We start from the raw sequence: 15119 nt of genomic DNA, 5'->3' as shown, positions 1-15119 counted from the left end.
AAATCATTCCCATCTTCCCCCTGTCCCTGGTGCCGCTGTTTTCACCTTGCTTTTTCCCTTGAGTAAAGGGAAAATAATGCTTGGTTTATGATTTTTCTAACATCCCTTTCCTTTGCGTTGAATAAACTTGGCACTCAACATAATTAGCCACCTGTCTCAAAGTGCAAACATGTCAACAGTCAGGAACGGATACAGACAGGTACCTGGCTGAATTATGCCTTGCTGCGTCAGCAGGCCAGTCTACGCCGAAACCCGCCCTCAGCCAGCGGGCACTAGCGGGCCCTTCCCTCAGGGCGGCTGCTGGCTCCCCAGGTAGAGCTGGGCAGGACCAGCTTGTCGCCCCTCGCGTCCCAACGCCTGGCAGCTCACTGGAACCCCCAGGCAGAGCCCTGGGCAACAGACCTGAACAGAAAATTAAATGCTTCTGCCCTTGTTTCTGATGCTTGTTCTGAGCCACAGCACTTGCAAAGGTGGAGTTCCACCAGACTCGGCTTCAGTGGAACGGGCATTTAAGTTGCTCCTAAGGAAAAAAGTAACAAAACCCCCTAATAAACCTTCCCCCAAAGTAGTCATCACCGGAGTTAGCAACTTCATGTTAGCAGAACTCAAATTACAAGTAACTGGAAGGGACTCCTCCATCCACAGGTACCAACAGAAAGCAGCCTTTCCATAAATAAAAAGCATCGTAGTGAAGTTAGAAGTGACGAAAGAGCTGTCTGACCAACGTGGGCATTTCTTTTTCCCCCCATTCATGGATGAACTTAAAAGACCACATAAACATACTTGGGACATTTCCATTTAACAGAGTCCTTTCAACGACAAATATAGTTTCCCTTCTAAGTGAGTGCGTTCCTGACTAGCCCAGAGTTGCTACACAAAGTAGCATAATTCATCTGAGGCGACAGGAAAGCGTAATATCATGTGGCAGGAAAAGAAGTATCAGATGAATTAAGGGTACAGCTGTCACCTCAGGAGTGCGATTTAATTGTGTTGTCAAAAGAGCTCCATGGTTTCAAACCTGCTCCATTTGATGTATTTTTTGGGGTGTGAAAATGCATTATACTGGCACAGGAGATCCCTTCTATACAGGGCTAGGCTGGATCATCCTACGCACCTTACGCAGATAAAGCTGCAGTCAGCTCTGTAGGTCAGCAGTGCTGTACCACATGGGCAGATGACAGCACCTGCTATGATGCTTCTTGACTGGTGCAGTATGTGAGACCACCCCATGGTTTACCACGTGAATTATTTATTTTGGTAATGGCTGCTCAACTAATGGCCACAGCCGTTTTGGGGCTCTGCACTGTTGCTGAATTATTTAGTGCCTCGTGTGTGGTCCACTCTAACACAGCACAGTCACAATTCAGATCCTAATTTTTATGCAGTTTTGAAAAGTAATGGAATTTAAGTTCTTCCACCAACAGGAAAAAATGAGGTTGCCATGTAATTTCTCACTGTACTTTTTTTTTTCCCCTATAAACTTCATTTAAAATAGTTGAAGATCTCTGTTTAAATGTGTTAAGTGCAATAACTTTCAAAGGGGAAGGAAATTTGTGCTAAGTAACCCAATTGATATTTGATTTAAAGGAACTTCCATTGAAAAGAGGACAATCCCTTTGGAACAGTCTGGCTTTTTAAAGTTCTGCTTATGCATTTAAGGCACCAGAATTATTTTTCTCAAAAAGTTTAACAGCAACCTGATACTGAAAACAATATTGCCAAAATTGTAAAATTTCACTCAGTTTTCCATGCACTAAAGATTAAAATAGCCTCTGTAAAAGATATATATATTTTTATATATATATTTATATATGAAAACTCTTATGTACAATTGTATCAAATACTTTTCTCTTTACACAATAATCCCTTGCATTTATGTGCTTCATATGCAAGTCAACTTTTGAACGCTTCATACTTCTCAGGGAAGTTTTAAACTATATACAAACAGATGACGCTCGAACAGGAGTTTGTTCCCCATACAAGCTTGTTTCTCATACCTCAGTTGTTTGCCTTTGACAGGTCATCAGTTCAAGATTTGAGGTAGAAGTAAGTAGCCTATATACTCTGTGCAAAAAAAAAAAAAAATAATAGTGTGTTTGTTAATTTGCACACGGCAGTCTGTCCTCTCAGTCCAGCGATCTGTTCGGTGGCTTCAACTCACGAAGGGAGGTGCACGGCTTGGGCGCGTAGCCGTTGGACAGGAGAGCCTGTTTCACTTCTGCTTCGCTCTGCAAATCCAGTAGTGTTGGGGAAGTTTCAGGAAGCACGTTCAGTTGCTTTAATGACCCTCCTGCTGGTGAAGCTCGCACCAAATTAAGGTTGTTAAGCTCTGATGGCTTTGCTACTGCTTGTGAAGAGCCTGCAAAAAAACAAACCAGGGCGGTGAGTTGATGCTCAGCCTGCCAGCGCTCCACATAAAACCAACCCCTGCCACTGCTGTTCATGCCCTTGAGCCAGTTAAAAAAGCTGATGGGAGAAAACAGGGCTCTGACGTAACCTGGAGGGTGTTACATCGCATCTGGGGAGAAAAAGACATCCCCAAGGAGAGGCATACCGTGCTGGTCTGCAAGCAGCGGGCTGATCGTGCTCCCAGGTCTTATTCTGTCGTGGTTGCTGGGGTAGAGGGTCCCATCTGTTTCCATCCTCTTGCCGCCGGCAATCCCGTTGCACGGCTGAGGATGGAGAAGGCTGGTGCCTGCACCCCTCTTCCTGTTTTGTTCCTTGCTGCTCAGTGCGTTGGGGTAGGTATTATCCATAGTCTTAAGGCTCTCGGAGTAGTACTCCGACTCCTTGGGGTAAATGTGGACGTTCATGCTGTCCGTGCTGCCGCTGCAGTCCGTGCACACAACTGGCAGGCCATAGCCTGTAGGGGAGGAAGGCAAAATGGCAACAGATGAAGATGAACCAGCTGGAAGCTGTCGGCACTGAAGCATGCCACTTGCATAAAGAAAAGGCAGCTCTGTTTAGCTCACCTGTCCCTCGGCAGTGTGGGAATCTCTCACTAAATAATATGGACATTTCTTGGGTTTACACAGGGCTAGCAAATAAATACCTGTTAGCTTTCAGAACTCTCTAAAGGGAGTGCCAATTAACAGGTTTAGTTGATTGGGGTTTTTTTACAAGTTGTCACTTTTTTTCTTTTTTAATATAATCTGTGCATGTACTTCCTTTTCCAGACTTTCTAGTTGGGTAGAGACAGAAAGCGCAACTTTCCTGTACCTGCTTTAAAATACCAAGTTACCTTTCTTATTTTTGTGCTGCTGCTGTACAGGGATCACTGTCAACTCATATTGTTATCTCAAGATACGTTATTACTGTTAGTGGTAATAACAGATGAGCACAAATCAAAGCAGCAAGCAGGAAGGAGTTTCTAAATGCTGAAAGTTAATGTCCTTAGTGCACTCGACAACTCAACTTCACAGTTTGTCCTGGAGAGAAAATTTGTTTCACTGGCTTTTTTTCTGTGGATGTTACAATACGCATGAGAACAGAAAACACACCCAAAAAATAGAAAAGTATGAGTGCAACACCCAAGAAATTGGCAAAGAGCAGAGGCAAGTGTAGTGCCCAAAACAACCTTTAGATTTTGAAAATTTGAAAATAATAAAAAAAAAAAGCTGAGCTTTGAAGTTGACAGCCCCTTTAAAGAGCATGAAAAATTTTAACACCTTCAGTTTGAAAGTGCTCTCACATTTTAGGAATAGCTCAAATCAAAATACCCATCAGCCAGCTGCAAGGACTGGCAATTGTGAGCCTCTGAGGGTTCCTCGAATTCAAACTATCCAAGCTTGATAGAGGATCAAAGCACACCTGAGAATCATTCTGGGCTTTTTTTCCTGAAGGTAACCATTTCTTGTCTTAATGCTGTCTGACTTGGAGGGCTTTCTGATCTGTACAAACACAAAATGCCTTTCCAGATTAATGGGTTTTGTACCTGTCTTATCTGGAACAAGCATTCCATCAGCCACGTCTTCAGTTTTCCAAGCATCTTTATTATAGCCGATACACAGCTTTGGCTGTCTACAACCTACAGTGGGAGCTTCAACATCTGGACACCTTCCAGCATCAGTCTGACACATACCTGTAACAAACGAACCATCTGGCTAAAGATTACAACCATCTGCTCTCAGTTAAATGACTTGTCTTATTTCTACTGTAAAAGCTGCAAAAGGGAGAAAAAATTGCAATGGAGATAGGTAATTTTTAGCTAACGTTTAACAGAATAAATGCTGTATGATCTCAGGAGAATCTTAGTTCAGAATGCTTAACTTTTCCTTCCTAACGCCTTGTGTTTAAATACTGTAAAAACCCAACATTTAATTTCTAAGCCTGAAGGCAGGGACAGGCAATGCTAATGTATTTTCTAGTAGAGCTTAACTATGGGTAACTCTGGTGCCAAAAAACTAATCCAAAATTAGCAAAAAAATAGTCCTTAGGGCCTGACTGAGCATTTTCTGAAGGAGTCTGCTTATATGAACACTGTTATTACCGGGAGAGGATAGCTTTGTGAAGTGAAAGACAGATCCTTTTTCTGCATAAATGCAGTAGCTAGAGAATTACATTATGAAGATCTTTCAGATAACTCGTAACAAGCACAGAAGTACTTTGTACTGGGATTTCTACCTCCTCATATCAAGTTCAGATAGAGCATTACAGAAAAAATAATTAAACCAGTTGTCACCGTTGCTCTCTATGTGCCCGTTAGGCTGCGGGTTTTCTACTCTGACGGCTGCTTCCTGCCGGTCAGAAAGTGTCCCTTGTGAAGACAAGTAGCTTGGCACGTCGGGTGGCACAATAGTCTCATCTAGAGCAATGGGAGCAGAGAAATGTCAGTTCCTAGCAAGGCATAATGGCTTCTGTTTTCAAAGGCATGTAAAAATCACATTTTCAAAAGGGATCCGGAACCACATCTGTAACTGGTATTTTCTGTAGATGCAATGGAAACCAAACTGCCTAAATGCTCCACTCCCCTTGGATGCCCCACTCCTGATTTTTTCAAAGCTTAACACTATGAGATACAGTGCTGAGAAAGACATTTTGAGTGTTCACATTTGGCACGGTCAGTACAAGGTAGGTGGAGGTGGAACTGTCTCTTCAGAACAAGTAAAACCTTCCTTTTCCCCTGAAATTGAGTACTTCATTTGACTCAAGTCCTCTGTCTCCCAAAGTCACGAGTAAAAGACTTGTGGAGAAGAGGGTCTTCTATTCACTTAAGCAGGCAAGTACATCTAAGCTCCTTAGCTATCCCCTTGGCTTTCTTCATTTTGTATCGGGCAATTTCAGTTTCCCTTGTCACACAAAACCAAGTAAAACTCAATGATGCTAGGCCTGAAGCCCTAGATTTTCAGGACTGAAAAAAAAGAGGGGGGAAATCCCACTGACACATCACACTGGTCATATGGTACCCAAGACTTCCTACCTAGCCCTATCTTTAAAATGCTACATCGTACTCTATCTAAAGCTAAGTGTAACGTAGGAAGGCTGCAAATCCCAGTAGGGTGGGGAAGTCTTAGGCTGGTTCTTCCATACTTCTGTTCAGAGGCTGCATAATGTTGAGGGGGCAGGAGAGTTTATTCGCACTTGAATGCTTATTTCAGCACCAAATTATCCCCTTTGAATATCAGGAGGAAGAAATAAACACTACTACTTCCCCCAAAAAGTGAGGGATATGCCTCATCAGCAGGGCTACAACAGCTCTTACAGGCAACATGGAAAAAGGGATTCCAGCTTCAAAGCCTAATTTTTCAAGTTCTGAATACGAAGTTTTTGAAAATACAGATTCCCAAGAAGTAAGACAGGTTCCCAGTGCCATGGACATAACCCAGACTGTCTCAAGAGTTATCACTTATGGTCATGGAAAAGCAATGGCTGAAATTACTGCCAAGTGGAAAAGACCTTTCTGAAGAGCAAGCCAAGGGGAGAAATGCAGTTCTGAACATGCTTCAACAGCAAGTGAAAGCTGGTTCCAGCTTTGTGAGCCAAGAGAACCACTGAGATAAGCCAACTGCTTTTCCAGTGTGATTGTGCGGCCACCCGACAAGCTGATTCAGCCTCAGTGGGACGTTTGACAGCACAAAAGGTTAGAGAAAGCAGGAGGCTGGAGCTACCTGTGTTGGTGACGCTGTATTCTTCACTCTTCTTCCTCGTTTGGTAGATGATGCAGACCCAGACTAGAGATGTCAGCACGATGCTACACACCACAGCAATGGTGATGATCCCCACAGTGGTACGGTCCTTCCTGCAGCCAAGAGACTGTAAGATGCTCACGTGGCTGTGTGCGCGCTCTGTCCCCAGGGTGTTGGACATTTCACAGGTATATTTCCCAGCATCCTCCAAGACAACATTCCTAACGATCAGCAGCTGGTTGCCAGAGGTAAAGTGATGCCTTTCTGTCACGATCAGGGGCTGGTCACCTTTCAGCCAGGTAATGCGGGGAGGTGGGCTCCCTGTGGCTTTGCACTGAAGAGCCACAGTCTCACCTACAGACACTACATGGTCTTCCAGTGGATGAATCAAAGATGGCGTCTCTGCAAGAGAATAAACACAGAAGTTAATTCTTGGGGACAGTGGAACAACGGATTTCTTTTAACAGTATTGAACATAACTGATGTTCCTGCAGACAAATATACAGCAATGCACTGCGCAGCCATGTGCCCAGGAGCATGGCAGCTGCAAACCACAGCAGATCTAACAACTACAACCAAGGCCTTCCCATGACCAGTTGGTGTTAGTCTTCCCAACAAAGAAACCCCTGAGGACAAGGGGGGCAATGGCTGACACACGTGAATTATTTCATAGGGCAAGAGAGATGGAGCACAATTTCCTTTTGAAGTCATTTTCCCAGACAGCAAACAGGGTGGCTGGAGGGGCTTCCTTAGCCAAGAGGAAATGAGACTCATGGTGCCTTCTCTTAATTAGCAGGGTATTTTTTCATTAGTTAACTATGGTGTAAAAGAACAAGACAAGACTAATGCAGAGTGCTGTCTCTGTCCCTTTTCTGTATTTGCAACTGCTGAAGAGCTTGAACAGCAATCCCTTCCAGTTCCTGCTTCCAGACCACTTGGTCTCTTGTGGCCCTAATGCATCTTACCCAGTACAGTCAGGGTGGCATTCGCAAGCACAGACCCTGCGGAGTTCTGTGCCGTGCAGCTGTAGACACCCATGTCTTCTATCTTCACATCCGTAATGAAGAAGACATCGTCATCAGGCATGACGTGCATGCGGCGTTCCCGGGCCGCAGGGAAGTCCGTGCCCCCATCTTTCTGCCAGGCGATTTGTGGGGTGGGGTGTCCTTCAGCGGCACACTCCAGCCGTGCTGTTGTCCCTGTCCGGCTGGTGATGTCATGGGGAGTTTTGATAAATGAGGGCAACACTGATAAAAACAATAAAAAGGGATGAGCAATTCCATGGGGAAAACACCATCTTCTGGGAAGTTCTAACTATTTTCCTTCCTAGGCAGATCATCAGTATGATCATTACCCATAGGCAAAAGGACAGCAAGCTGCTTCCTGCAGGATATATCTAAACTGCTGGGGACTAACCCTGTGTTTCTACAGCACGTACCTGTCTGCGGTGTCCAAGACCCGCTCCCCACTCAAGATCGTTAGAGCTGGGACCAAAGCTGATTTTCTTCTGTGATTAACCTGGAAAGAAACCCTGTTCTCTCTCCTACAAAGAGCTTTCAATCCCTACAGTCCCTCTTCTTGGTATCCTTTTGTGTTTTCGTTCTCTTTTGCCCATTTCACTGGGCAAAGACTCTATTGGAAGAGCCAAAGAGAGGCAGGTAAAGCCGTTAAGAACATGCTGAAGTGCTTGGCTGGATGGCAGCTATCACAAGCCCGGCACGTGCTCTTCACATGGCATTTCTCAGCACCCACTGAGGCACAAGCAGCTGGTGTGAGGAGGTTAAGAGCTCCTCACTGTCAGGAAAGGACCCTCAGGAGTAACTGCCTGCCAAAAGCGGGGCTCAGAGAATTGTACCAGCTCAGGCTGAGGAAAGGAATGAGAAAGCATCTTCCCACTCACCGTTAACAGTGAGTCGGGCCTTGTTGGAGTAGGTAGAGCCAAAGTGGTTGGTGATGATACACTGGTAACGCCCTTCGTTGGCAAAGGTGACATGCCGGAGGTGCAGAATGGTGGTGTACTCCATCACCTCACCATCCTTTGCCCGTACATGGGCAAAGTTCTCGATCTCAGCATTGTAGAGCATCTCATTGTCTTTCTTCCATGCAAACATCATGGGGGAGCTGCTACTGCTGGCAGCCGAGCACGTGAAACGGATGTCCTTCCCAAGGACGGCCACTGTTGTCTCAGGCTGGATGATGATCTGTGGTTTGGGGAAATCGTCTAAGAGAAAACAGCAGGCATAGTTAGGTCTGGACTATGAGGAAAGACTGAAGCAAAGAGATGCAATGAGAAAAGAGTAGTGCATAAGTGAAAGACATTATTGCACATCTGCTTTTACATCCCCTGTTGTCTACACCAGAAAGCAGCTCTCACTAGAGAGACTGGCTCTACAGGGCAGATGTGCCATGCACAACTCCACCGAGTGGCTGGTCTAAGCTAGGACTCTCGTTCCTCTGGTTCCTTCAGTAATCAGTGGACTGAGATGGTCACTTAGTGACCTCAAACACCTACAAGATGCCTAGCTCTCTTCACCAATGTAGCTGAACTTCAGAAAGGTATTATGGTCTAAAGAAAATATCCTTCCTTGTACAGCACAGAAGAACAATACTGAACTTAAAACATCACCTCCAGGCTTGCATTAGCGTGAAGCAGGAGGACACTTAAAGGGCTGCAAATGCCACCTCTAGGGCTAAATGCTCATAAGCAAGGCAACTGCAGCATGCACTGTCAAAGCAGAAGCAGCTGTATTTGCCTGTCACCCGCCTGGGGTGGAAAGCTTTGCACACCCTCTCTGCCCTGAAGATTGTTGGTTTTAGCAAGGTTCCAAGCAGATTCATTTATTAGATTTCTACAAATGGTGTAATTTAATATTTGACTAAGGTTTAATTAAACAGCCAGGCCTCTGGAACCAGGAGTACTAGTGCCTGGAGGACTTGGCAGGCACCAGAGAAGCAAAGCTGTCTTCACTTTGTGATGTTGCTGTGGGGATGGAGCCTTCATGATCGCTTCTTCCAGATGAACGCAGCAAGCCTCCCAGACTCGCTCAGAGGCCACCTAGGCAGAGCCCTACCACTCTGGGATTGAGAGGGACATGGGACAGCAGCTGGAACAAAGCTTTTGCTTTATGTTCAATGCAAGTCATGCATTCAACTTAGTTAACTAGTGTTTTCAAAAGCTCATTTTTCCTTCATCAAATAGCCATGTGCAGCTCCACCCAGGATCCACACTGGTTGGCTCCACACCACAGGGTTTGGCTCACCAAACCAAGCCTTTATTTTGCCCAAAAGATAGATGCATGAGCAGCATCACTGTGGCCTCCTCTAATCATTTACATTTCTTTTCTGTATGAGAGAGGTAGTAGATGTTTCTGTGTGCTAGATATTAACTGAAGCTCCTCTGCAACCACAGCTCAGGTGCAGAGTCAACTGCAGTGTTTGGGTGGGAGAACAGTAGTAGGTGCTGTTTAGAAGAAAAAACAACCATAGGAGAAAAGAAAATGATTATAATGCAACTGTTAGCCATTGGCTGGTTTATGTGTAATGCCTTACTAGCCCAAAAAAAGGAGCTGTGATGGAGAGATTCTCCTTTGCCTTTTTTTTTTTTGTTAAGCCTTCGTTATTGCCGAAACGGGAAAAGATGAGTGAAAAACACCGCAGAGTGAAAAAAATTATAGCTGCAGTCCTGGTAGTATCAAACCGAAAGGACTGGGAAGTCTCCATGCAGCCCCATCTGGAACTGGAACAAGCATTAGTCCCTTTTGATTTAATACTTGGGGAGCCCTGTAAGGAATACACTAGATGCAAGCAATGCGCTGTGTGGTTTTGGTGGGAAATAAATTGTAGCCAATGACAAATTTTTAAAATGCAGGCTTGGGCTTCCTTTGATCCCACTGAATAACAAAACAAAACAGAAATCCTCTCATAATAACATGCTAGTAGTCAAAGAAAATGTTTCCCAAGCGAGTCCTACCCTTCATACAACCTCAAAACACACAGGCAAGACTTACCACACACAAAACTTTCTGGCAGGATGGCAAAAATGCTCTTGCTTTTTAGCGACTCAGGATGGGCGCAGGTGGCCACCACAAAGGATTGCAGTTCTTTCTCAACTAACCACTGGGGCAACCATTTCAGCTGGCAATCGCATAGGAAGCTGTCGCTGTTTATGTGGCTGCAGGGAAACAAAACCAACACGAGCCTGCTGTGAGTCCCGCATGGAGAGAAGCCTGGAAAGCTCACAGCCCTTTCATGTTAGGCACATTTCTCCCTCCCCCCTCAGCATGGGTGGAAGGAAAAAAAGGACTGCAGGCTTGTCCTCGAGGCACTAATGATGTTAAATACATAACACATTTAAGCAGCATTTAATCTCCACATAGAGCAACCCACTGCTGTACTCCAGTGACAACTCCTGGCACCTTACATTTGTTAACCAACTTTCAGAGTGATCCCAGGAACAGATGAGCCATGTGAGGGCTTAAGTGAGGGCAACCAAGGCAGATCATCTACAAGAGAGACACGCAGCAGAGGCACAAGTCAGCAGTACAACCCGTCCTGCTTCCATTTCTCACATCTAATTACCATGCCTGCTCCTCCTCTGCCTCTCTCCTTTAAGCATCTTTGGTGGGGACAGAATTCAGGACTTAATTACTGAACAGTGAGAGGATGCCAAGTTCCTGCTGTAAGAGCTTTAGTTCCCTCAGTGGCCAACACCAGTGGACTAAATGGAAAGGCCCCCGTCTGCCTTCTCCAAGGTATGTGTTCGCACACCAGCATCACCAGGGATAAGAGGGGTAGCTGGTCTTGTGTTCACTGAACAACAGAATCAGTGAAAGAGACATGACTGACGACATTTGTGTAAACCCGATACAAACAGCGACTCGTTTGAAAAGCAAAACACAAAAGCATCCTAACAGTAATTTCACATCTGCTGTTAAGAGAACTGTGAAAAGGGGGCAAATAAAAGTGGAGCCTCTAGCTCAGCATAGCTCTGAGGCTAGTGGAGAACTGGAGGTTTACACCAACAGGGAATTCAGTCTTTGATCTGGTTTGGTCCAAGATCCTAACAAAACCCAGTCTGATCCCTCAAATCAAATGTGGGGATGCCTCAGAGACTGGGAAAATGGCCCCGCACAGAGAAGTCCTGTAAGACTGTGCAAGAGCAAGGATATCAAGAGCACAGCAGAAGCCCAACTCCAGAACTGCGTTGTAGGAAGATGTGAATATCCTCTCATTTTTCCACCTGATAACCTTGGGAAATCCTGAAGTCTGAAACTAGTCAGAAAGGGGGAAAGAAAGAATTGGACTGGAGAGGGATGGGATGAGGGAGCATAAGGATCCGATTTTTCCAAAGTTGTCTACTTTGCTGTCCTACAAAGATGCATAGCCCCTAATACACATGACGGCACACACTGCTGGCTAGCTGGGACAGGTGAGAGAGACCCTTAGTATTTAAGACTTCAGTACAATGCATTCTGCATGGATATGTTCCGTATCTGAAAGCCGCCTTCTCCATGGTATAAAGGTTCCTTCACAATATCTGGGATTCCACAAGCTATTCTCTAATGAAATCAATCTTTCACCTCAATTTTGTTTCAAGAGTCAGTGCAACATATCAGATGCTTAAACAACAATGGACATGCATCGTTTATCTTATTCATTCCTCAGTAGCTGGTACTAAATGTCATTGGTAACATCAACCATCCAATCCCATTTTCAAAGTCAGGAAGAAGAACCCAAACCTGCCCAAATACCACATAAATGATTTCTTGTTCCACAGACATTGCACTATTCCAGAGTGTAGCAATGCACTGGCAGTGGATTAAATATTTATGGAGAAGAGGAGAAAAAGAAACCAGGCAAGTCTGGAAACAGTGTCTGATAACAGTGCAGAGCCCCAGCCTGGAGCACAAGCTGCAGCTCTGATAACACATCCGTATTTTTACACCAGAAGGCTGGATGACAAGTGGATCCAGTTCAAATGGTGCTTATTGCTCAAATATCAGTACTGTACGCGAACCCTAAACATAGGTACAGCAAAGGAGCAGATGGGCCACTAGGAATTAAATCAGCGGCAGTGTGAGAAGGAGAGATGGCTAACAGGAGCAGGGCTGGACTTCCTGAGTGGAGATGAATAATTGCACAGATGCGAACCTGCTGGAAGAACCTGTTATGATGATCTAATTTCAGTCACTATTAAATGCAAGATGTTCCCGTGACATCTACTCATGTGTAAAAATACCCTGCAGAGGAGGACAGAGGGGAGGAGGGAATAAATGAGTGGTAATGTGAATAACACCCCACTGGAAACAACGTGCTACTTCTCACGTCCAGGGCAAGAAGGATCCCTGCCTTCTTAATGGTGTGTACAGTCCAATTACTTACAGCTGCTGCAGGCTCTTCATCTTAGCAAAAGCATCTGCTTGAATGGAGCGGATGGCGTTATCCCCAAGGTTCCTGCAGAAGACAACCAAAGGCAATGTGAACAAAAGGTATCCTGTGGCCAGTGACAAAGTCTCTCCATATTTAAGCAATGACTCCAGTAGCAGACGATTTAGTAGCTCTTTGTTAAGGCCATATCCTCTTGCAGCTCACAGAAATGGTTCTCCACAAAACACTTCAATATTGAGTAAGTACGGCCAAACAATAGTCAACCAAAAAATTTATGGGAATAAATCACTACGTCATTCCATACACTGTCTTCTCACTACACTTTCTCAGTCTCAGCTACCTCCATTGTCCATGGCTCAGAAATTCCTCAGCCCCCTCGATAACCAAAGATAGTCAGGAATGTTGTATCCCAGGCTAGACCTTCAGCAAACATAAAGAAAGCAAATACTTGCACTAAACAGCATCTGAGAAGTTATTTGAAAGCCACTTTGAGAGGATACTATAGCATTTGAAAAACACTGTGATGTTTGCAAAAGAAGGTATTCTTAACAGCTTCCCTCACAACTATTGCTAATTAAAAAATTCACTCTGAAAAAGGATAGTGTCAGATTTAGGGCTTAAGTTTACTAAGTGAACGTAGGACAGACAGGCATTGCTTGCAGAGGAAAGTCTCAGTAGAGCATTAATAAGGGAACCTTTATCTGGGAACATACCCCTGCAGTCAGGCAGCCCTAACCCTTCAGTATGCTCTCAATGGTCATAACATTTCATACAATCAACAGCCAATAAAACATCTAGAGCAAAATCACATATACTTTAACTTGTCTTAATTCAGAAAGGAAGTTATTCATGAATCACTGCTGGAGTCATCAGCCTTGGGACACAGAAAAAAAATTAAATAGCGGCAGCCAAAATTTACTTGCAAATCGCTCTAAGGCAGTTGTGCTGAATGGGGATGTTCAGTGCCTGCGTCGTAAGCAGTCATTTGCAACATGTGTCACTGCCAGAGCCTAGATTTAGGAGGAAGTTGAGGCAAGGGAAGAGGAGAGAGGGCTACATCTGAAATAGCGTATTTTCATTGCTAACAGCCTGCAAAGAAGCAATGTGCAACTCAAGGTGATATTTATCCAAGAACAAATCAAAGAATTAAGAGCATGCAGATTTGCCATATGTTCTATAACTTTGTTCCTGGCACAAAAAAAGGCCAAAGTTGAGGCAGACTTATAATGAGAAGGAAGCAGGTGGCCCCCACAAATGGACTGGCTTCTCAGTTTACAAAGACGCTATTAAATTGCTAGCAGATCTCTCAAGCAGCTACTTTTGGCAGACCCCCCCCTCCCTTCCCAAACTCTGAGGCATGGTGGGTTACTCACAGGTGCTCCAGGGCCTCCAACCCTGAGAACGCTTTCTTGGCCACCGATTTGATCTTGTTTCCAAACAGAGTTCTGCAGTTTCCAAACATCCAGTGCCAGATAAACAGAAAGAAAATGGGGAGAGGGAGGCAGAAAGAGAGGGAACACAATTAGTGTGGCTTTATCTGATATATGCACTCAGTGTAAGTCCTGGGAAATCTGAACTGCACGGAGATTAAGAGGGCTGAAGTACACTCGCTTTCCCGCTCCTGAAATTAAATCCTTTTTATCTGTATTCGAATTTAATAGTGATGACAGCACAAAAGGGAATGTGCCATATCACATAAAAAGACAGGTTTGCTCCAGTGCTTGGAAACCAGCTTGCTGAGTAACAGGAGGTCCCCTCTATTCTTTGCAGGCTGGCTGTGGACAGGATTAAGTGCAATGACAATTTAACAAGATTTTCGTCTCTCCCTGCAACACTTTTCATTTCTGACTTCTTCCCAGATAGACAAAGAGTGGTAATTTATTCACTGCTGCTTGGCCTGAACGGACATCCACACACAAGGGCTGAGAGCTGTCTCTTGGCTGCACCTTTATACAGCAGCTAACTGAAGTGACTGCTGACTTCCTTCCTTAGCTTATTATAAATACAACAGCAAAGTAATATAATGCAGTAAGTAATGGCCAAGTGGTAATTTCAAGGGGTAAAAGGAAGAAGAGAAAAGGTAGTGTACAGAGCCGAGAAGCATGCTTGCTTGCATCTGTGACCAGAACGCATTCCTCCGAATCAGCAGACAGTGCTACGCAGCAGCAAGAGGGGGACTATCAGCAGGCAACAGCCAGCCAGAGCGATCACAGCCCAGCTGCTATCTGCAGAGTAACAGTTCTCTATAAATATTGACCAGTGGCGATTAGTCAGGGCAGGGCTCATGCAAAATGGATAGCCTCCTCAACTGTTTTAATAAAATATCAACCAGTGTCATTAATTAGGAAACGCTTTCCTTCCCCAGGTTCTCTTTGTCTAAGGTTTATCTTCCAGGTGCATCTTTTATCACTGCCTGCTTTGCATGGTGTCCAGTGCAAGTCAATCACCCTGATGGTGGTATTGCTGGATGAGCCACCACTCTAATCCTTGAGTAGACAGGAAAGACCAGTTACTCCTAGTTCCATACAAAAGGTCTGTATCCCCAGAACCATAAATTTTACCATTCCAGAGCAAAACACAACCAAACCTTTTGGTTTCAGGCAAAGC

The 15119-nt window shown here is 44.7% G+C and overlaps 1 protein-coding gene across 1 annotated transcript in view; it reads right to left on the bottom strand.

The window, feature by feature from the left end:
• Window positions 1–1760: 1760 nt before the first annotated feature.
• LRIG1 (leucine rich repeats and immunoglobulin like domains 1) overlaps window positions 1761–15119 on the bottom strand; it is a 93857-nt gene continuing 80498 nt past the window's right edge. The window contains exons 10-19 of the mRNA XM_082004854.1: window positions 13886–13957; window positions 12507–12578; window positions 10133–10296; window positions 8026–8346; window positions 7091–7372; window positions 6108–6527; window positions 4682–4804; window positions 3935–4099; window positions 2555–2863; window positions 1761–2359 (exon numbers count right to left, since the gene is read on the bottom strand). Coding sequence (XP_081860980.1) covers window positions 2127–2359; window positions 2555–2863; window positions 3935–4099; window positions 4682–4804; window positions 6108–6527; window positions 7091–7372; window positions 8026–8346; window positions 10133–10296; window positions 12507–12578; window positions 13886–13957 — 2161 coding nt within the window. The 3' untranslated portion in view covers window positions 1761–2126. The remainder of the gene's footprint in view (window positions 2360–2554; window positions 2864–3934; window positions 4100–4681; window positions 4805–6107; window positions 6528–7090; window positions 7373–8025; window positions 8347–10132; window positions 10297–12506; window positions 12579–13885; window positions 13958–15119) is intronic.

This window comes from Phaethon aethereus (genome assembly GCF_964289735.1).
Source record: "Phaethon aethereus genome assembly, chromosome: 11".
Lineage (NCBI taxonomy): Eukaryota > Metazoa > Chordata > Aves > Phaethontiformes > Phaethontidae > Phaethon > Phaethon aethereus.
Note: the sequence above shows the minus strand (reverse complement) of the source record. Positions and strands in the feature narration are given on the sequence as shown.